This window comes from Hippoglossus stenolepis, chromosome 4 (assembly GCF_022539355.2).
Source record: "Hippoglossus stenolepis isolate QCI-W04-F060 chromosome 4, HSTE1.2, whole genome shotgun sequence".
In the NCBI taxonomy this organism is placed as follows: Eukaryota; Metazoa; Chordata; class Actinopteri; order Pleuronectiformes; family Pleuronectidae; genus Hippoglossus; species Hippoglossus stenolepis.
In genome coordinates, this window is record NC_061486.1 from 3,222,692 (window position 1) to 3,243,446 (window position 20,755).

The window sequence follows — 20,755 nt, forward strand, 5'->3', positions numbered from 1 at the left end:
CCACCATCTTTCTCTGCTCTTCTTGAGTCACCCGTTCCTCACACGTCTGCGAGGTGGGCGTCCTCACTATTACGCAAGCCTCTGCTTCTCGCCTGCCGGGGTCTGGTGTCTATCAGCCCATCTGCCATCTCTCCCTCAGTGACACCACTCTTTCCTCCTCACTTAACACTCTTAGGCTGGATTAACGCGGGCGGAAGCTTAATGCGACGACGATGCCCGTTTGTAGACCTTAACACAGACGCACTGAAAATAAACCTGCTGCATGATGAGGCAAGAGCAACCTCCAGACTGTACAACTATGATGCAAACAGCTACGTGCTGTACATCGGCCTCGTATCGAGAAGCAGAAACGTACAGTACTCCGTATGTAGTACTCAATCTCTGAATACTCCGTTGTAGACGAGTGCCTGAGACACCTTTAGAAGTACTGAGGATAGGGAAAGGTGCTACGATGGTAACTGGGATCATTTTAAAGGTCATGGTGACTTGGACGGTGTTCAGTGGAAGGAGTCTGACCTTGGCTTTCTTCATGCTGTTCATGATGTTGCCCAGATCCTCCATGTCCACCACTGAACCGGATTTCTTCTCATCCTGCAGCCCTGACTCGTCCTCATCACTGCTGGATTCCATCAGCTCTTCCTGAAACAAGAGAGAAGAACAAAACCCACATTAGTGGATTCAAAAAGGTTTTCAGGAAAAAAAAGGTCAAGGACACGAGGAGACAGACGACTGAAAGGAAAATGCAAATGATCCTCCCGACCGCAGAGAGTCACATATGTTCCAGCCCGTAACCAATTAAAAACTTCATTGAGCAGGGGGAGCCCATATGGGAAGTATTTATTGTACATAATTATCCCCTCTCATGCTGCCTGATTAAATTAACCATCGCACGTATATAGCGTTTCATAGAGTTTGTCTTAAATCATGGCCCGGGTGTGGAAGCCGCTGCCCACATGTGCGGCGGCGGCGCCTGAGTCGTACGATGGGCAGAGAAAAACACGATGCTGGTTGTTGCCTCGCCAACGTTCTCAGCTGCTCTCGGTTCCGGTTGAATGCCGCCGCCGCCGCTGAGCGCACAGAAAGAGCGTTGAGTGTTGCAGACCGAGGGGAAGAAGTGTCAGCTAGAGTTGGCGCCGAGGTGCCCGCTGCCATGACAACTGGTCATCTGCGTGCACCGTGATCCGTGTGACAGCTGTGCGTGTGTGTATATATATATTACACGTCTGTTTTTGCTTTTTTTTTTTGTGCAATCTTTATTTTCAGCGATTGGCGCAACTTTTCGAATTTCTAAATGATTGACAGGGTTGACAGAGATGATATTTCCCCCCCGACACCGTGCTGCCCTTGAAAAACATCAGTGTCGTTAAAAAAGGATTAACAGTGTAACACAAACTTAGAATAAAGTGAGAGAAACACTCCTCTTCCTCCTGTCCTCTGATTTGACTGACAGGACATTTTACTTATTCAAATTTCAGTTTTCGATCTGACCCGAAGGACTTGGCTGAGTTATACTCTGTTTTATGATCTAATGATGAAACAAGAAAGAGGAATCTCTATGTTGTTAAAACTGTTAATGATTAAAACTCCGGGCGAAGGTCGAGGGGAGAAAATAAACAGTTTGTTTGTTCGAGAATGATGTCGTAACATTAACATGTGTTGCGAGTACAAGAAACAGAAACTACACAAAAAACAGAGAGAACCAGATCCCACATCCAGGACCGCCCCCCCCCCCCACGTATCTGTCTCTGAACACATGGACACAATATGTGGACTAAATAATAAAGTCATGTTTAGCTTTTGGGTCTTTCAGTTAAAAAAGCATTAAAACTTGATTAGATTTGGGATGTAACAGTTATGGATTAATCATATATAATGATTGTGTCGTTCCAGATCATTACCTCGGAGCTGACTTCCTGCGGCGCTGCCTCCTCCTCCTGCTCCTCCACCACGTGTCCATCTTCTCTCTGATTCTTACAGGAGCCTCCAGTTTTAGAGTCCCTGTTGCCGCTCTTCTTCTCTCCCTTGGCCAGGGCCTGTAGCCGGTCCAGGAACTTCCCCTTCCAGGCCTGGTAGTCGGCCTGGATGCTGCCATTACGGCTTTTCACCACGTTACAGTCGCCCTCTCCTCGGGTCATGATCCGCATGCCGCTCAGCATCCAGAGCCACTTGTCCACATTTGTACCCACCTGGAGTTGGAAGAGGAACAGATTATGTTTCCCGCTGCTGAACTACAGTTGTGAAACGTCTTCAACTGATTATAAAGCGTATGACAAAGCAGTATTATCATTAATCTGACAGAAATCTCTCACCGTGTTGTAGTGGCCTTCGTAGACAGAGTGGCCCAGACCAAATACTGCGTATCTGAGGCCTTTGAGGAAGGTCTTCCCGTATCGGAAGTCAGTGGACGCCTCCTCCAGCCACTTACAGAACCACTCTGCGTTCTCTGTGGGCTGTCCGTCCGTGTACGTGGCCACAAGGAACACGCAGACCGACTTACTGGTGCACTGAATGGAGACATAAAAGGACAGTGAAACAGTGCAGTAAGACATTTGGGACAGAGTCATCCATAACAACAGGAAGACTCTGGAACATTAAGGTGAGGGATGGCGGCTGTAGAGCAGCAGGAGGCAGGACATGACGTATCAGTTCTGTTGTGAGAAGCTCAGTGTTTTTGTTTACAGAACATCGACACAAAAACTCATCGTCTTTCCAAGTCTGCGTCTGATACGTGACTCCTCTTGTTCATCCTGACATATTTGAATTCTTCCAGTTTCATGTCCATCACGAGTTCTCAAGTGATAAGACATTTGCTTTCTCATAAAAAGAACTACTATAAACATAGGGTTTTCTTTTTTGGAAACAAAATTAAACACCGGTGTTAATTTGGATTTGAGGAACAAAATTATGGATCAACTCTGAACAATATGGAGCAGAAAGGAGACACCGAAACAAACTTGAGGAAATAACTTATTTATGCCTACTTTAAGTCGTAGCCGAAGAAGAATGCACCAAAGCACCATGAACAACTTGCTCCAGGAAGAAGAACTTATCATATTTTCAGCATTTATCACTTGTGGAAGCTGAGTGATGAATAATACACAAAGTAGATTATGCGGACTTGTCCACAAGACTAGAAAATCAGTCTAGATTGAATATAAAGTGGGTCCATGTATGAATAACCAGAAAACTTCTGAAGTGAAGCAGCTGTCTCATGTCCAGCTGAGTCCAGGGAGCTGCTGCTGCCTGCCGTCTTTTTCATTCTCAATTTTCTTTCCATCCCAGAAAACTATATTACTGCCCTGTTGAATAAATGGCTATTTTCTCTCCTGCCGTGCAGCAGTCAACCAATCTCTGATTCATCTCTCAGTGCACTGCACAGTGGCCACAAAATAAAAAAGGCAACACTGATGAGATTAATCCATCTTTCTTCAACTGAGCAGGATTAGTGTGGCACATTTTCCTCTGTGCTGTCGTCTGAAGAATCAAATCGGGGAAATAGACGGAGGAAAAGGCTGAGCTGCAACATCACAGAACTTGAGGATTACTGTGCTGTTTGTTGTTCGGCTCTAAATTAATAACTTATCATTTCTTACACTCTGATTAATTCTGTTCTGATTGAGTCTTGCATGTAAGTGCACGTTTCCAGGCCTTATCCGCTTGAAGTTGCATTTTAGAGATTTAATTGACAGCCCAGAGCGAACTCTCACTACAGTACACACAGCTTCCTTATCCTCTGAACAGCGCTGCAACAATTAACTGATGCATAAATTAGTCGCTTAGTTTATGAAATGATAAAGTTAAGGGTTAAGAGGAGCAGCTCTGATGTTTGGTGGTTCAGGTTCTTGCTCGAGGACAATCTTTTAATCTTTTATCAGGTTTTAGGGCCAAATACCTCATCACACTCATATATTTATCACCTGTCTGACCTTTATGAGACAAAGACAAAGCCTCTTCTCTTTGGACTCAGCTTCCCCCGGGGACGTCATTGTCTGTTCCTCGCTTGTGTCACAATTATTACAGCATCAAACACATTACTACCAGAGAACAGAAACCCCTCACCTGTAAATAAGCTTGTCTGTGCTTTTTTTAACAGCTTTTTGCTCAAGCATTTTAGATTATGTATCTTCAATCAGATATAAAAAAACGCTGAGCCCTTCTTCTCTGCTGGGGCTAAATAAAGATTTACAAAATCTAAACAGACAACGGAGGAATGCCGAGCAGAGATGATAAACTCAGAGTTTCTTTTGCCTCCCGGAGAGATTTATTGTCCACTTATCAGCGAACAATCACAGAGGGGGAGCAACACCAATTTTTCAAATCAGAATGCTCAGAAGGGTCACACTCCCAGAATCCATTTTAAAATCATAAATTATGTGATTGGTCCCCTGCCCAGGCAGACAGCTGAATCCTCCCCAGAGAGATGTGAGGAATTTCTATATTCCCTTTATAATAAAACTGTAGAGATCGGCTGCACGGATGATAAAAGCATCCTCAGCATTAACCCTTTTCAGGGAAATCTCTCTGTCAACCCTGTGAATCCCTCACCTGCCCTTCAGGCTGAATTCCCACTGGTTTATAAAAGCTGTATTTCAGACAGTTGGTTCACAACTGCTCTCTGTCTACTGGTATTTTCCCCACCCGGTTTTAAACATACTACTGTTAACTCCCTTTCAAAGAAGCCTTCTCTACATCCCTATGATTAAGGTCATCCATGAATAACAGCTTGAAGCCGACTCACATCAGGTCTTCATTTCAATTCCTTGACCCCAGTTCAGCCTTTGATACAATGAAGCCTAATATCATAATCAGCCATCTGAAGAAACATGTTACCCTCAGTGATGCAGCTCTGAAGTGTCTAATCTCCAAACTTTCTACTTTATTTCGTGGTGTCCCACATGGGTCCAGTTGGGGATCCCCCCACTGGGGCAAATAGCCGTGACACTGCTTTCTACTGACGCGGATGACACCCAATTATCTTTCCTGTGAAAGCCTGGTATCGCTGATTCATCCTCTTTCATGTTCTGCGTTGCTGAAATTAAAAATTGCATGTCCAAACACCTCCTGCAGCTGAATGACTCCAAATTAGAGATGATTATAATTATCCCCTGTGGCCCCGGCACTAAACGCTTTAATAACCTCTCCTCTAATCTGGGTACTTTATCCAATCATGTTGGGAAAGAGGCCCACAACTGATTTTTTTTAATTCAGAGTTGTACTTTGATGCTCAAGTGACTAAAGTGGTGCGGTCCAGCTTCAGGCGTATCAGGTCATTTTTTTATTTCTTCCCGACATGACTCGTGTAATGGATGAGCAGGCGAGTCATCCAAAAGCTGCAGTGGATACAAAGAGAAATGTCCACATTACACAAATCCGTGCTGCACTTCACTTGCTTCCTGTGAGATTAATATTTGATTTTGAGATTTTACTGCTCGATTTAAAAAAGCCTTGAATGGTCTGGTTCCTTCCTACGGCTGCGATCTGCTGATTTCCTTTTTTTTTTTTTTTTTTAAATCATAAACTATTAGTGCCCTTATTATATTTGTGCTATATAAATAAATATTATTATCATTTTACCTCATCAGCCAGTCGATCATCTGGATCGTAGTCTTTCATGTCAGTCACCTCCACTGGTATTCCCAAAGTCTTCACCTCTTCCGACAGCTCTTTTGCGAAACCCTGAGAAAATGAAAAGTGTCCGTTGATGTCAAAATGATAAATATACTGTGTGGGATTAATTAATCACGGCTGGAATTTCACTTACATATTTTGTGTTAAATTCTGCTTTACAAAAGCTGAATACATGGTTATGGTGAACCAGGTTTGTTTGTATAGCCCTGAATTAATTCCTACTTATGTCAAACTTCTTTTGATTCTTCAGCATTGTGTCAGTGACTGGTTATATCAACTGGTCACATCAACTTACAGGATGATCTTGTCTTTAATGTCAACACTATGAGCTCGGGGACCTTGTTAACCTTTTCAGGTGAACATCTCTACCTTTGCTGTTCCAGTTTGTGAACCGTAGAAGATCTTAACTCCCGACACGTACTCCACAGAGTCAGGGCGGTCGTTGTTCTGCACAGCTTTGTAGACCCACGGACCGACGGGCTTGGAGAAGCTTTTCTGGAAACACACAGAGGAAGAGACGACGGATCTTAAAGTTGGAAAACAAAAGAGAGAAAGCAGCAGCTCTTGACAGAACAGTTTCACACAAATCTACACCAGAAGACTAACAAGACATTTCAACTGTATTATTATTACAACTGCTGACTGGATGTCCTGATGAGGAACAGCTCGGTCAGTGGAGGTGGTGGGACAGAGGAGGAGGATGATGGACAACCAGTCCCCCCCCCCTGCAGGACACCATCACAGCACTGGGCAGCTCCTTCAGCCACAGCCTGGTTCACCCAAAGTGTCTGAAGGTGAGGTATCGCAGGTCGTTCCTTCCTGCAGCAGTGGGACTAATACAACCAGCTCTGCTCCCAGTAGAACTACAGGCACCACCATTATGGACTGAACTTTAACTCTTTACTGAGCTATATTCATCTGTCTGTGCATTATCAACGGTTCATGTGCACATATTTCTCCTGTCTTTACACTGTGTATTATAGTTTAATTACATTCATATTTTTCTCTATATTCCTTACACTTCAGTATTGCTTGTCACGTATTACTTGCTGATGCCTAGTTTGACTCTTGCTGCTGTGATCCTGCAAATGTCCCCATTGTGGGACTAATAAAGTCTCATCTTATCTTATCTTGAATAATTGACATCTTGAGTGAAGAGGGGATGTGAGGAAGAGGGGATTCACCTTCTTCAGAGCCACCTTCAGGGAGAACCAGACCCCGAACACCAGAGCAGCAGCCGAGTACAGGTAGAGTCGGTTGTGCCACAGGGACGTGAGGAAGCTCTCGGTGTGTCTGTGCTCATCCTGAGAAACTGGAGAGGGAGACAAGGCATCAAACTCTGGGTTTCACAGGGAAGCTAAGCTAGCAACAGCAATGCTACGTGCACACATGCAGTAAAAGCAGGGGGGGGGGTTCCACGGGGCTGCGGCAGCGGATCCTGAAACCCCCGAACCCGGATATATCCTCTTCACCTCGGCTGACCTGCAGCAGGTTGGTAGGGGCGAGAGCCAGGGGGCTAGCAACACATGCTAGCTAGCAGCGTTAGCACAAAGTCAGCTCGGAGTTGGCACGTGAACAAAGTGGATTCACCTTTAGCGTCCGAGGCCGACACGCGCCCCGCGAAGAGGAGGAAGACGAAGATGAGGCTCAGCATCTCTGCGGCGTGAACACTCCTCCGCACCTGGAACAGTGCGCCACCATGTTTGTTTTTGGCCGCGGAGCATGCTGGGAGGTGGAGTTCTTTAGCGTCGTGGATGAAGCGGATTGACTCGAAGCAAAACTAAAAGGAAACGAAGCCTTGATATTTAATAATAAAACTAATTTTGTTTTCCTGATGGTGTGAAGAACGATTCCGTCACTTTGAAGTTGTGTGTTTGGCTGTTTTAAAAGTTTTATTTCTAATATATTTACCGGATTTTCTACTTTTGAGACTCACGTGTATTTAAGTTTCATATCCACGTGTTGTTCTTGTGTCCAAATATATTATTTTTCAACTTCAACCCAAAAATAAGTCGTTTTTTTAAATTATTCCGTCTGTTTGTTGTTTTTCCATTATCGCAGGCGGAACCTTCGCGAAGGCCAGTGTTGCGCAGGGGACCGTGAATAACAGCGCACCCGTGCACCCCTCCTCGTCAGTGGCGCAGCAGTTCTCGGTCTCGTCGCCTCGTTGAAAACATGTCGATTTTTACCCCGACAAACCAAATCCGCCTCACCAACGTGGCGGTGGTGAGGATGAAGAAAGGGGGCAAGCGCTTCGAAATCGCCTGTTACAAGAACAAGGTGCTGAGCTGGAGATCCGGAGCGTGAGTACAGTGTCAACAACAACAACCACACGATCTGCACGTGTTCCGCTTCCAAAACAATGTGTTTACCTCCTGTTTTCTCTCGTCAAACGTGTAATTAGCTCTGATCTGTCGGTTTGAATCACCCACACGCTCCTTAAGCTGAGATATAAACCCCAAAACAAGTGTTGTGACATGGTGTGTGTGTGTCCTCCAGAGAGAAAGACCTGGACGAGGTTCTGCAGACTCAGTCCGTGTTCGTCAACGTGTCCAAGGGCCAAGTGGCGAAGAAGGAGGATCTGACCACGGCCTTCGGGACAGACGACCTGACGGAGATGTGCAAACAGGTGAAGAAACCTCGTCCTGGATGTTCGTCACTTAGATTCACTGCAGGTTTGACGCTGCAGTAATGATCGCAGGGTGTTCCCCACACGAGACACGTTCACTTACCTTGGACCTTCAAGCAGCTCTGGGTTTACAGGAGTAGACACTGGAGCGTTTGGTCCACATCAGCGGGACGTCCTAAGTTTTGGGTTCAAATCAGGTATACTGTATTGTCCCTGAGGGGAAATTTGTCCTGGGCCAAAGTGCTACAGCAGCAGAACAGTACATTGTACAACAACAAAACACCACACAAGGACTTATCATGTAAGACCCGGAATAATAACGCACAATACCAGTGAGTTGAGTATCGCACCTGCCCTGAAAACACGTAAAATGATATAACTTATAAAAGATGACAAAACTAAAAACTGGCATTACAACTTAAAAAACCAAGTGTAAAATGTGCCAGAGTGGAGACGATGAGATCACCCATAATGATCCTTGTCCTATTCTCTGTCTCTATATATTCGTTTCAATACTTGTTCATGTAAATATTTAGTAATATTTTGAAGGTGGACAGCTCTGGAGGAGGCTCCGTAGCCCCAGGTCCGGTGCTTGGTCCTGAGCGGAAGTGAGAGGAGGTCGGCCTCAGAGGAGCGGAGGGAGTGTGGTGGTGGTGGTGGTGGTGGAGCATGTCAGTGACAGTGAGGTCGGAGGGGCCTGGTTATAGTGGGATTTGTGAGTGAAGGAGAAGGACTTTGAAAAGGATCGACTGTTGGACAGGAAGCCAGTGAAGTTTGTGAGGTACGAGGGTGATGTGGTCACAGGCAAGTAGCAAGAGTTCAGGATGTATTTTACTTTTGACGATGTGCCATAGAGAATGGTATTGCAGTCGTCAATTCTGGACGTTATGAAGCCATAGATGAGTTTCCCAGGCTACTGCTCTCTACAATATCCTCTGACACCCCCTGACCTTTAACCTGTCTGTTTATTAATGTTGTGGACAGATCTTGGCCAAAGGAGAGCTCCAGGTGTCAGACAAGGAGCGGCACAGTCAGCTGGAGACCATGTTCCGGGACATTGCGACTATAGTGGCGGAGAAGTGTGTCAACCCAGAGACCAAGAGGCCCTACACAGTCAACCTGATCGAGCGGGCGATGAAGGACATCCACTACTCTGTCAAGGCCAATAAGAGCACGAAGCAGCAGGTGAGGGGAAAACACAGGTTTGCTCTTTCATGAAGGCGTCACTACCAAGTTCTTTATGCTGGAGCCTCAAACTGTGAGAGTCTGTTCAGTCTCCTGCCTTTGTTCTGGCAGTGATGATCTGTTTGTACCTGTGTCCTTTCCCCAGGCCCTGGAGGTGATCCGGCAGCTGAAGGAGACCATGGAGATCCAGAGAGCCCACATGAGGCTGCGGCTGGTGCTGCCAGCCAAAGAGGCCAAGAGGCTGAAGGAGAAGCTGAAGCCGCTCCTGCAGGTCGTGGAGAGTGAAGACTTCAACGAGCAGCTGGAAATGGTGAAGGAACACGAAAGGCCTGTCTGTGATCGTCCCAGAGCAAACTGCACAGTCACTGAATACAACAATCAGGTCTTCAGGACTGTGGATTTGTGCAGAGTTACAATCAGACATCAGCTAAATTCTCCCAAAAACTAAAACTGTATCGTCCCATGATTTTAAAGTTCCCATTCTCCCTGTGTTAACATCTGTCTCCCCCCCCCCCCAGGTGTGTCTGGTGGATCCTGGCTGCTACCGGGAGATGGACGAGCTGATCCGCTGTGAGACCAAAGGCCGCGGCTCCCTGGAGGTTCTCAGTCTGAAGGATGTGGAGGAGGGAGACGAGAAGTTATAGGAAACCAACCAGTCCGGACTCTGCACCTTATCCACACTAACTTCCCTGCAGCACACAAGCTCATTAAAGAGAATATATATATATATATATATACAGTATATATGATCAGATTCAGACATTTTTTATTTCCCAGCTTGTATGAATAATTAATTTGACTAAAAATGTTTTCTTTCGTTTGCATTTCTTGTGGAATGTATTTTGAAAATACATAAATTGCAGGTCAGTAAAAAAACCTGTTTGCCTGCATTGAATTATTATTATTATAATTTTCCTAATTTTCCTTATGTCTACTACATTATTGCCTTGCATCAGACTTTGCGTGCCATGTAGACATGCTCATATACCTTATGGATAATTAACCAAATATTAATATTTTGTCATAAAAAATGAGTTTGCTCTGTAACAAATAAATATTTAACAAAAATATGGAAATGCTCAGTGATTTTTCATGACACTCCCTCAGTTTTGCAAACAACAGGAAATCCAACTTTTGCTTTTAGCTCAGAAAAATCATGTAAGTGTAAAGTTGTTCTTTTGAAACAGGACAATGCAGAATTACATGTCTTGAATATTACAATAGTACAGTAAATGACTTTCATTGTTCAAATTGCAGTGTTCATAAATGTTAACGTCACTGATGTATGATGTTCTGTAGCTGGAAGACTCTGAAACATCAAAGATGCTTTAAAGTGTTTTTATTTGCAAAACAAAAGCAGGAAACACACACGCACACACACACACACACAACAAGGTCCAGATGGTTTGACTTGAGAAGAACGATCACAAAGATCCTGGGTTTGAGGTCACAGGAACAAACAGGATTAGAGGGTTTTGAATCAACTTTTTCTCACAATTAAAAGCTCAGAAGAATAAAGTCTAAATTAGAAATGTGTGACATTTAAATGAGAAGAAAACTGAAGTTGTTGTTTCAGTCAAAAGCAAAAGTAGAACTGAAGGTTTCACTGTAAAATTGTGTGTGTAAAAGTCAAAGAGCACATTCAGAATCATGTCTCTGTTTAGTTCTGACCCTCCAACTTAACATTGGTATAAAACTTCAAATAAAAGTCCAGTTTCACATCCGCTCATTTGAAAGCGTATCAACCAACCCACAAAACACCGGCCTCCTCTTCTTTTCAACGATGGAAACAGGCAACAATTCAAATCAAATAACTTTTCTGAACAAATGCTCCTTTCAATGTTTTTATTCCGTCCTCATCTCAACATTTTTTTTCACTCAACAACAAACCAAACAAATGTGAAACTTCATGACTCTTAATACCGTGCAGTACAGTGTCTAGTTTCAGGATCAGTATGAACTCAGTCACTTTTAAGGCATCACATTATATTAGAAGCATCGGGGGCAGTGGTCAGTGTCGGACAGTGTCATGAGATTCAGTATCAGTAACTTCATCAAAACTCACGAGTATCAAGTCACAGTGATATTATGTTTTGGGGTAAATGACGATTCAACGTAAAACATGTGTTTGTGGTATATTCCGTGTGTTAGCAATAAAGAAACACAACTCTTATTTAAAATCCTATCCACACTTCTATGACTAAACCTAGCTCAATAACACAATGACCCACAACCTTGTGCTTTTCTAGTGTTAAATTCCTTCTTGGTTTAAACCAGTGTGTCGTTACCCAACATGTGCAGCCAGAGTTTGACCTCTGCTGTTAAATCGACCCCCAGTCATTCCACTTATTAATGATTCTCCAGTTGAATCATTCACTCTCGCTTGTTCCGTTCCAGTCCGTCAGATGGGCTCTGACCTGTGTTCGTACTGGCTGTTGGTGAACGTAGTTCTGTTGATCCTGCTCAGAGGGTGACTGCTCTCATCCTCCACAGTCGGGTACCGGCCCTCTTTAGGCTGCTGGGTCTGACTCTCCCTCGTGGGGCACCTGGTGGTGAGGAACCCCCCTCCGACCACCAGCAGAGTGACAGAGATCCACCCGAGGTACAGAGCCGGTCCCCAGTCTCTTCTCAGCATCTCAGCGCCATCCAGTGGCTGACTGGTGTGATGGGACGTCCAGGCTGTGGGAACCAGCAGCAGGATTCCAGACAAAACAAAGAGAATACCAGAAAACACTTTGACCTGGCCACGCTGGGGGAACCACACCGCCCCCACTGCACTAATCCCCACAGCAAAGGCCCCGGCCCCGACGGCTGCCATGATGAGGGCTCTCCACGTCCGAAAACTTCCAGAAAGAGACATGAGAGACTGGTAGAAGGAGCAGTGCAGGCTGCCATCGTGGGCCAAGTCCCAGTGATCCCATTCCAGCCACACCCCATCCCAGTAGGCCGGCAGGGTGGCCGTGTTGTTGTCCAGGGTGCCGCTCACCTTCCACAGGGCCAGGCAGCGGGTCAGAATGGCACAGATCCACCCCGTGAAGGCCAGGCCGAGGGCAGCGAGCTCCAGCTGCCGCATCATGACTGCAGGCCTGCTCCTCCTCTTCACTGCAGGCCCAACTGTCTGAGCAGAAACAGCTGGCAGCGGAAAGCAGTGGGGTGGGGTGTTGTTTTAACGTGTGTGTGCATGAGTCAGGCAGAGGCAATCTGTGTAAGTGTGTGTGTGTGTCTGTGCAGAGAGGAGAAACCAGTTCTTTGGTATTCATGGAGAGAAGAAGGCACAGGCTGCCGCTGGGTGGAGATGGGGAATCCCTCTGTTTGCTCTGCCATGGTTTCAAAACAATCCCTTTCTCCCAGTTTGTGCCGAGAGGGAGAAACAAAGGTTCCACTGTGCTCAGTGTTTTTCAGGCGCTGTTGTGCTTCTGAGAGGAGATTTGATTTAAAGAGCCACAACTTGTCACTGGAATGAAGGTTTGTGTTCTCACTGCAGAAGAGTAACTCAATTCAAACCTGTTTTACTCTGCTGTGTTTATTTTTGAATTCTTCGATGGAAATGTTTAACACACAGATTAATGTCACACAGATAGTGAATAAAACATGACTAAACGCAGTTTCCTACTGGACCAGTACACGGGTCACATGCACATTCCACTGTTTCCTGTTACCTTCGCCCAGGAGGTTATGTTTTCACCCTGTTCATTTGTTTCGTCTGAAAGCACAATTACACAGAAACTACTGAACAGATTTCAACAAAAATAAAAAGGATGTGATACAGATCCGGGAAGAACCCATTACATTCTGGAAATCAGGAAATGTTTATCACTATCTTTAAAACTGTGGGATTTTTTTGATCTCCCAGGGAATCGTTTATGGATTTTGATGAAAAACAATCGGACATATTTAGGGAACTGATATTTATGAGTGTGTGTAATTTGGTGCAGCTTTATTTACTTTAAGGGGACTGCTGTCTTACTACTGAGGGTCATTCCAGTTTCCTTGTTTGGAAAGGAACTGGCAACAGATGCATACTTCATTCCATACGATGATTCACTGGGGCAGTTGGCAGCTATAATAAAAACAGAAAAGCCAGTTTGCCACAGCTGTATCAGACAAACAGTGAAATATACCTCCTGTTATAAGCATCTAATAGTTCAACTGCACGTTTCACTACAACACTTTGAATGTCCACAATGATTAATCAAGAATTAAAGTAAATTGGATAATATTCTTATATTATTACAACACATTTATCTATCTAGATATGGCCATTTTACTACATTGCACAGTTCAAGATGTGTTAGTTATTCCCTCCATCCTGACTTCAGACATAGTTTTTGATGGCATAGCTGCCCTGGGGGGGGCTCCTGGCCCGGGTGTACCCGCTGGAGGGGAACCTGGGCCTCTGAGGTGGGCAGCTCGTGCACAGGATGGCCCCCCCACAGAACAGCAGCCCAGAGGTCACGAAGCCGATGTATATGGCCGCTCCGAGCTCTCTCTTCAGCACCTCGGGGACCCGTGGGTTGTGGAAGTCGCGGATGACGGTGTTGGCCGTCCAGGAAACGGCCACCATGGTGGTCAGCGACGACAGGCAGAAGATGGCCCCAGAGCCTAGCACCACCCGGGCCTTTATCCCCGGGTGGCTCAGGCAGTTGGTGCAGCGGGCTCCCAGGAGGAAGACGAGGAATCCCAAACATCCCAGCACCAGGCTGATGCAGATGAGGCCTCGGGCTGCCTGCAGGTCAGGCGCCAGGTCCAGCAGGGCATCGTAGAGCTTGCACTGCAGCTGGCCCGTGTACTCACTCACACAGGTCATCCACAGGCCCTCCCAGAACACCTGCATGACCACCAGGTGAGTGCCGATGAAGGCCGTCACCTTCCACATGGGCAGGGCGCAGATCAGGATGGTCCCAGCGACGCCGATCATGGACAGGCTGATGCCCAGCTCCTCCAGAGCCATGGGACAGAGGACACGCACTCACACCCTGAAAGAGAAACAGGAGATGAGGGTTTTATTCAGAACGGAGAGATTCTATTCTCTCTTACTCACATCCTGACATCTTGATGGCCTGCAGTGTTCTATAAAACTGAAAATGATTGAACATAATGTGAATGTGTCATGCAAACTTGTTCTGTGCATTAAATAAAAAACTAAATACAAGAATGAAATACAATAAAACAAAATATCGTAAAATAAACTTGATTAAAAGGCTAAAAAGTTGATTAAAAACTTTCTAGAGAATATGTGGGACTTCAGTTTAACCTTAAAAACAGCTCCACTGTCATTGTGGAAGGTGGAGCAGAGTAAATTAAAGCTTTTAAAACAAATAAAATAATCTTATACTGGATCTGAAATAGTATTGGGAGAAATAAATGAGCAAAATATGAATGTTGTCTGTAAATCCAGAAATATACCGATTTTCTAGCCATTGAGGCAAAAGGCCACTAGGGGACAGCATGTCCCAAAAAGAACATACAACACAACGATGATGTAATCTGCTTACACAACACAATGCACACCAGGAAACAAAAACACTTTTAAATTCACTAGATCCTGATTTTTTATTTCTGCATTAAACTACTCACACTCATAAATATCAGTCCTTTAAATAAGCCTGATTTTATTCATCAATTGTTCTCGAGAAATAGATGAAAATGTTGGAAAATGTTTTATCACACAATGTTAAATAAAGTGAAAATAAATTCCCTGATCTGCCCCCTGATGTAAAAGGTTCCTCCCTGAGCAGTAACACATCCCTCCACCAGGTGGCGATCTAGTCGTTTTTGAGTATTCTTAATTAACGAACACCAGTGAAAACAAAACCTCGCTGGCGAAGGGAGTTTGTATTTCTGGAGGTGAGGTGCAGAATGTAAGAATCCATTTGACTGACCCTCCTCCATCTTACATCACATGGTTTACTTTATGTGATCATAATAACTGGATATGGGAATTTGAGCAGGAAAACTTAAATGTTTCATTATTTCACTATGAAAGTGAAAAGGTGGGTCAGGAAGAAGTGAAACACTGGAAACAGGAATTCAACACTAATATTAACAAATCTGTCCACATGATTACATTTAGAACCAATTATCTTTAATTTGAGGTATTGGTTGTAAAAAGGAACATTAAAAACCTTTTTGAACACAGATACGTCCTCTGTAGACAACAACCTATTAATAAATAATCTAGTTCCCTTCCCTTAGTATTTGTGCGTCAGTGTCGGACGAAACTTTGAAAAGTGTGTCATCCTTCAGCCGACAGGTGTGTGGGTCCCTGAGTCACCTGTGTTGTGAATTCTGGTGAAAACCTGACAAACAGGTTCTCTCACTTCTCTCTGTTTGGTTTGAATTACCACAGGGGAATTAAAAGGTACATCGTAAACAAGAAGCCTGAGAGAAACACAACTAACAACAGATGTTCATTTATTGTGAAAAATAGAACCCCCGAATATCAAAAGTTGCACAGTGCTGAAACAAAATCAATTCCCAAACCTGTAAAACACACTTTCTCTAATTTAAAGTATCCCCGTGTACAGAGGATGTCACGAGTCAACATTGAGATTTAAAGAAATCTCCACAGTTTCATTCCTTCGTGACGATAACGGTCACATTTCCTTCATTTTGTCCCTTTTCCTTCATGTTTCATAGCTTAAACGTCCACAAATGTTTCTGGAATAAACTCCAAGCTTCAGTTTCCTCTCAAAGACAAACACAGAGTCGTCAACCAGACGTCAGATATAGGTCCTTGATGGTGTGAAAGATGCAATTGAATCCACTTTGCTGTGTCCTCCGGACTTGTTCAGGAGGTACTTCACAGACGGGGACTTGTCTTCCTTGGGGGGGCAGGTGGCACACAGCAGGCCCCCTCCCAACAGCAGCAGAGCCCCGGCGCCCCAGCCGATGTAAAGAGAGGCCCCGAGCTCTCGTTTCTGGGCGTCCACCAGCAAGGGGCTGTAGAAGTTCCTGATGATCATGCTGGCGGTCCAGGAGACGGGGATGAGGCACAGGAATCCACTGATGATCAGCATCACGCCGGCGGCCACCGACGCCCTCGCCTTGGCCCTCTGCCCCGGAATGAAGTTGGTGCACTTTCCACCGGCGAAGGCGACGAGGAGCCCAATGATGCCAGTGACGATGGAGACCACCATCAGGGCACGGGCCGCCTGGAGGTCTGCGCTCAGAGCCAACATGGAGTCGTAGATCTTGCACTGCATCTGGCCTGTACTCTGGACCACGCAGCTCATCCAGATGCCCTCCCATATGATCTGCGAAGTCACTATGTTGCTGCCGATGAAAGCAGAGACCCGCCACATGGGCGCGCCGCAGACGATGATCACCCCGATCCAGCCCAAGAGGCCCAGAGCGCAGCCCGCCATCTGCATCCCCATGGAAGTCATCGTCTTCGCTCTCTGGGAGTTTCGGAGAAAATCTCCAGAGTCGATCGGGAGCTCGTGTGCATCCGAAGCAGAATGACACTGAAGAAGGGAAGGCGTGAAAGCCAAAGCTATTAGGGACAGTTCACAGGCCCTGCCAAAGAATACCAGCCATGCAGGATTCTTTGTGCACAAGGACAATGAAGGTTGGGGTTTCAATTCTTCCTCTGGATGGATGTGAGGCTTGTGTTACACAAGGTTTCGTCGGTTCTCTCAACGAGGGAAAGGACGTATGTGACAGAGAGTTTGACGGACAGAAGGCGGAGTATCGACGTTCAAACAAGAGACAAAGACACAAATCTGCAAACTGAGACTAAACCATTCCAGACACAGTGATTTGTCAGGGACAGCCATAGCATCTGATTGCCCCCTGGTGGCTGGCTGCAGTATAGGTCATGAACCCCACCTCCTCTTTGTTAGTGGATGGGACAGGGACCAAGCTAAAAAGTCAAAGTAAAACGTTAAATACATTTCTAGATGTCTGAAGGTGTCCTTTGTTCATAAAGTCATAAATTAATCAGTGGTTGAAGTAGTTTCTCTCTGTAACTACAGAGGAATGTGAAACCAGGTCTAAAGTAGAAACAGGGTGTGAGCTGCCTGACGTCATGTGTGTGTTTCAGAACGTGGTGGAAAAGCAGATTTTATACAGATTCGTAAACGTCTCATCTAGATTATGAATTATTCTTGAGTTAATTCCAAATACACTTCACTGCTGCTGTGAACGCTCACAGAAAACACGGTGGAGGGATGTGGTGTGGGTCGGGGGAGGCGACAGATTCTCGATTTTTGACATTTTCAAAGATTTCCCAAGACAATTCATGAATCTTGATGAAAAGATCTGGCATATTAAGAGCAGTGATATCTGTGAATGTGTGTAACTTGGTGCCACTTGATAAAAATATCAGGGAATATAGGGTCTTGTAATTTAACAAGTGATTATGTTTCCTCCAAAACTTATTTGCTGTTGTAGATTTGTGATCAAAAACATAATTTCAAGGATCATTTCTGCAGGGGACTGAGTTTCTATGGGACAAATATCCAGTCTGAGATGCTTATGTTCATTAGTCATCTTTCAAAATGTCCCCTTGTCTTTTGTTTATTCAAGTGTCCATTTCAGATTGTTTGAATTCTTAAACCAACCCACTGCAGCTCGTCCTGTGACACAGCTTTGATTGGCACCTTGCACTGTAAAACTGGTGGAACCGGTTTGACGCCTGCACCGAGAGCTCAAACAAAATGAATGCTTTGTTATTACAAGTGCAATCAGTCAGAAACTGGTTCATCACTGTATTCTTAAACCCTTGTTTGCCTCATGGCCTGTAAATGATCACAAGACAGGCTCTCAATCACTTCCTGATTACAAATATTAAACATGCTGCACAACTGTGGATGAGCTAAAAAGACACGTAGACATAAAAAGTCAAAGTCAAAGTTTTATTAAAAATCAGTGATTTCAATGAACAACAAGTCTTTTTCATGATGCACAAAGATGATTGTAGAATATTTCACACAATAAATTCACGATATATTATCGCCACTGTACAAAGTTTCTTTCATCGCAGCTCTTTCAAACCGTCTTCGGTTCGATTCGCCAAACATTCACAGGAAAATAAGGTTTGATACAAGCTGAATACAGAAAAGCTGGTAAAGTCCAGTCGTCACACTGTTGGAGGGTTTTCTTGCCAGTTCACGAGTTTTCACAGCAGGTCTTTGGTTCCTCGTTCTTTAAGAAACCGTCTCTCTCTCTCTCGCCTTCAACAAAGAAAGCTGAATTTCCTAGAAAATCAGTTCTCGCTCTCTCACGCTCTTCGTTAAAAAAAGAGAGACTCAACTCGTGGGGCTTTCAGTAACTCACAACGACGGAGGGTTACTCAAGAAAAGTAAAATAGTTTGAAGTCTTTGTCGGAGCGAGCGGGCTCTCAGACGTAGGCTCGGCTGGTGGCTGCTGACCTGGCGCCGGAGTACTTGATCGGATACTCTGGGCCATCTTTTTGCGGGCAGGAGCTGCAGAGGAGGGCACCGCCCAGGAGGAGGAGCGCGGCCGTGCCCCAGCCGATGTAGAGCGCGGCCCCCAGCTCTCTCCTCTGCGCGTTGGTCATGAGGGGGTTGTAGAAATCCCTGATGATGGTGTTGGCCGACCAGCAGACTGGGATGAGGACGAGAACGCCGGCGCAGATGAAGATAATCCCGGCAGCGATGGCCACCTTGGCTTTGGAGGTTGGGTCCTCAATGAAGTTGGTGCACTTGCCCCCAGCGATGCCCATGATGACCCCTAAGGCGGAGACGATGATGGCGATGACCACGAGAGATCTGGCAGCCTGGAGGTCCGGAGGCAGAGCCAGGAGAGAATCGTAGATCTTGCACTGCATCTGACCGGTGCTCTGCGTGACACAGTTCATCCATAAGCCTTCCCAGATGACCTGCGCCGTCACGATGTTGGCTCCAATGAAGGCCGTGACCTTCCACATGGGCAGGGCGCACACGATGATGGTCCCCAGGAAGCCGATGATGGCCAGGACAAAGCCCAGCATCTGTCGTCCCATAGACACCATGATGAGATCTTTCTTTTCTGTCAGAAGCGGGTGCAGTGTCTCAGAGGCTCAGCTCGGGCTGTACAGTTGAATAAAGACGGTGGCTCTTGTTCTTCGGTTTTAAGGATGTCGCTCGTGGAGGCGGAGTCCCAGTGTCCTTCCCTCTGACCTGAAACCTGTGTGTCGAACGACCTACCAGTCCGACCAGATTCTTCACACTATCTGTATGTGGAGCCGGAGCAGTTTCGATGAGATGAACATCAGTGGCTCGATGTAAATGAGGCCTTTGGAGACGCCCCGCATTCCTCATTCAAACAATGCAGAGCCAGTGGCCAAACTTCGATTGGGCCAACGACTGGAAGATCAGGTCAGGCAACTGGTTTCAGTTCAGCAAACAGCACCAAGACGACGGAGGGAGTTTCACCGGATGTCCGACGTTAACGGAAAGCACCATTTTCTTACTTCTCTTTAATCCTCACTACAGGAGGGGATTTGTGTTTGATTTCCAGGTTGAATGAAGGTATCACACTGATCAATGTTGCAGTTGATTAGATCACAACAGATCACCTCTGCGTTTGCATTTCACCTCTTCAGATTCAGGGTAAAGAGATTAAATTATAGTTATTTTAGAGCTCTCACCAATTGATGGGATCTGACTCGGCTATTGTTGAATGAAACACGCAACTGATCAGAGGATTTATTCATTATTCATCCGTTCACGTGTTGTTTAAATCAAAATCAGCAGGTTTGGTTTTGACCCTTTTCTCCTCATCTCACACTTAATGATAATAATTAATTGTGTCTGATATTAAAACACAGATTATTGTAATGTGTGGTTAAATTACTGTTTAGTCTGTTTATTCTTATGTTTATTCTTTTGTAACTGTGTTTCTTATTATTTTTACAACCTTCTTTTGAAAAGTGTTGTATAAATAACAATATTAATGTTATTTTTGTCACAGACAAACTCACTGGAACAAACTCACTGTTCTGAGAGTTTTCTTCGAATGTTTTCTCATCTCATAATTCTGTGACGTGGCCTTGGATGCTGTTAAATCCTTGAAATGCACAATATGAATCATATTTACTGTTGTTTTTATCGTTGCTCATGTTTTGGGTCATTCACTTTTTTCTTGCATTGCATCATTCTGATAGAAACCAAACATCCCCACTTCCTGCAGAGTTACACTTCCTCTTCGGACAGACGGGTTTGTGAAGAGGGTTTGTTTGTCTGAACGTTCAAAGATTCATGTGCTGAGTTTTTGTTCACACATTTATTTTCTAATCTTTCACCATTTAAGGTTTGTCACTAGACAAGACCTGCTTAGATTTAAATAAAAACAGGGAAAGTATATATA

General features: G+C 45.0%; 5 protein-coding genes across 5 annotated transcripts in view; 1 reads left to right on the forward strand and 4 right to left on the reverse strand.

Moving 5' to 3' along the window:
- tyw1 (tRNA-yW synthesizing protein 1 homolog (S. cerevisiae)) overlaps positions 1–7,345 on the reverse strand; it is a 49,575-nt gene extending 42,230 nt beyond the window's left edge. The window contains exons 1-7 of the mRNA XM_035154236.2: positions 7,219–7,345; positions 6,813–6,940; positions 5,998–6,123; positions 5,575–5,676; positions 2,310–2,504; positions 1,899–2,186; positions 517–639 (exon numbers count right to left, since the gene is read on the reverse strand). Coding sequence (XP_035010127.2) covers positions 517–639; positions 1,899–2,186; positions 2,310–2,504; positions 5,575–5,676; positions 5,998–6,123; positions 6,813–6,940; positions 7,219–7,282 — 1,026 coding nt within the window. The 5' untranslated portion in view covers positions 7,283–7,345. The remainder of the gene's footprint in view (positions 1–516; positions 640–1,898; positions 2,187–2,309; positions 2,505–5,574; positions 5,677–5,997; positions 6,124–6,812; positions 6,941–7,218) is intronic.
- A 372-nt stretch (positions 7,346–7,717) lies between these two features.
- Positions 7,718–10,512, forward strand: sbds (SBDS ribosome maturation factor). The gene is made up of 5 exons (XM_035154237.2): positions 7,718–7,931; positions 8,128–8,257; positions 9,242–9,442; positions 9,588–9,752; positions 9,961–10,512. Exons 1-5 carry the CDS (start codon positions 7,804–7,806, stop codon positions 10,084–10,086), a joined length of 750 nt encoding a protein of 249 aa, XP_035010128.1. The 5' UTR covers positions 7,718–7,803; the 3' UTR covers positions 10,087–10,512.
- Positions 10,513–11,273: 761 nt separating this feature from the next.
- On the reverse strand, positions 11,274–12,824 carry LOC118106077 (claudin-4). The gene has a single exon (XM_035154238.2). It carries the CDS (start codon positions 12,516–12,518, stop codon positions 11,844–11,846), a length of 675 nt encoding a protein of 224 aa, XP_035010129.1. The 5' UTR covers positions 12,519–12,824; the 3' UTR covers positions 11,274–11,843.
- A 754-nt stretch (positions 12,825–13,578) lies between these two features.
- cldnj (claudin j) lies at positions 13,579–14,396 on the reverse strand. Its single transcript, XM_035153993.2, has one exon. The coding sequence runs from the start codon at positions 14,391–14,393 to the stop codon at positions 13,758–13,760; it is 636 nt and encodes a 211-aa protein (XP_035009884.1). The 5' UTR covers positions 14,394–14,396; the 3' UTR covers positions 13,579–13,757.
- Positions 14,397–15,494: 1,098 nt separating this feature from the next.
- Positions 15,495–19,767, reverse strand: LOC118105937 (claudin-4). The gene is made up of 2 exons (XM_035153992.2): positions 18,936–19,767; positions 15,495–16,833 (listed from the first exon to the last, which is right to left on the reverse strand). Exons 1-2 carry the CDS (start codon positions 19,416–19,418, stop codon positions 16,165–16,167), a joined length of 1,152 nt encoding a protein of 383 aa, XP_035009883.2. The 5' UTR covers positions 19,419–19,767; the 3' UTR covers positions 15,495–16,164.
- Positions 19,768–20,755: the final 988 nt, after the last annotated feature.

What these genes read in the sequence shown, in the direction of transcription:
- cldnj (XM_035153993.2), bottom strand. Translation starts at nt 14,393, where the DNA reads ATGGCTCTGGAGGAGCTGGGCATCAGCCTGTCCATGATCGGCGTCGCT.
- LOC118105937 (XM_035153992.2), bottom strand. Translation starts at nt 19,418, where the DNA reads ATGGTGTCTATGGGACGACAGATGCTGGGCTTTGTCCTGGCCATCATC. An exon ending in CGCAGAGGAGAGAGCTGGGG is followed by an intron (nt 16,834 to 18,935) that starts GCCGCGCTCTAC and finishes CAGAGAGCGAAG; the next exon opens with ACGATGACTTCCATGGGGAT.
- LOC118106077 (XM_035154238.2), bottom strand. Translation starts at nt 12,518, where the DNA reads ATGATGCGGCAGCTGGAGCTCGCTGCCCTCGGCCTGGCCTTCACGGGG.
- sbds (XM_035154237.2), top strand. Translation starts at nt 7,804, where the DNA reads ATGTCGATTTTTACCCCGACAAACCAAATCCGCCTCACCAACGTGGCG. An exon ending in CTGAGCTGGAGATCCGGAGC is followed by an intron (nt 7,932 to 8,127) that starts GTGAGTACAGTG and finishes TGTGTCCTCCAG; the next exon opens with AGAGAAAGACCTGGACGAGG. An exon ending in TCAACGAGCAGCTGGAAATG is followed by an intron (nt 9,753 to 9,960) that starts GTGAAGGAACAC and finishes CCCCCCCCCCAG; the next exon opens with GTGTGTCTGGTGGATCCTGG.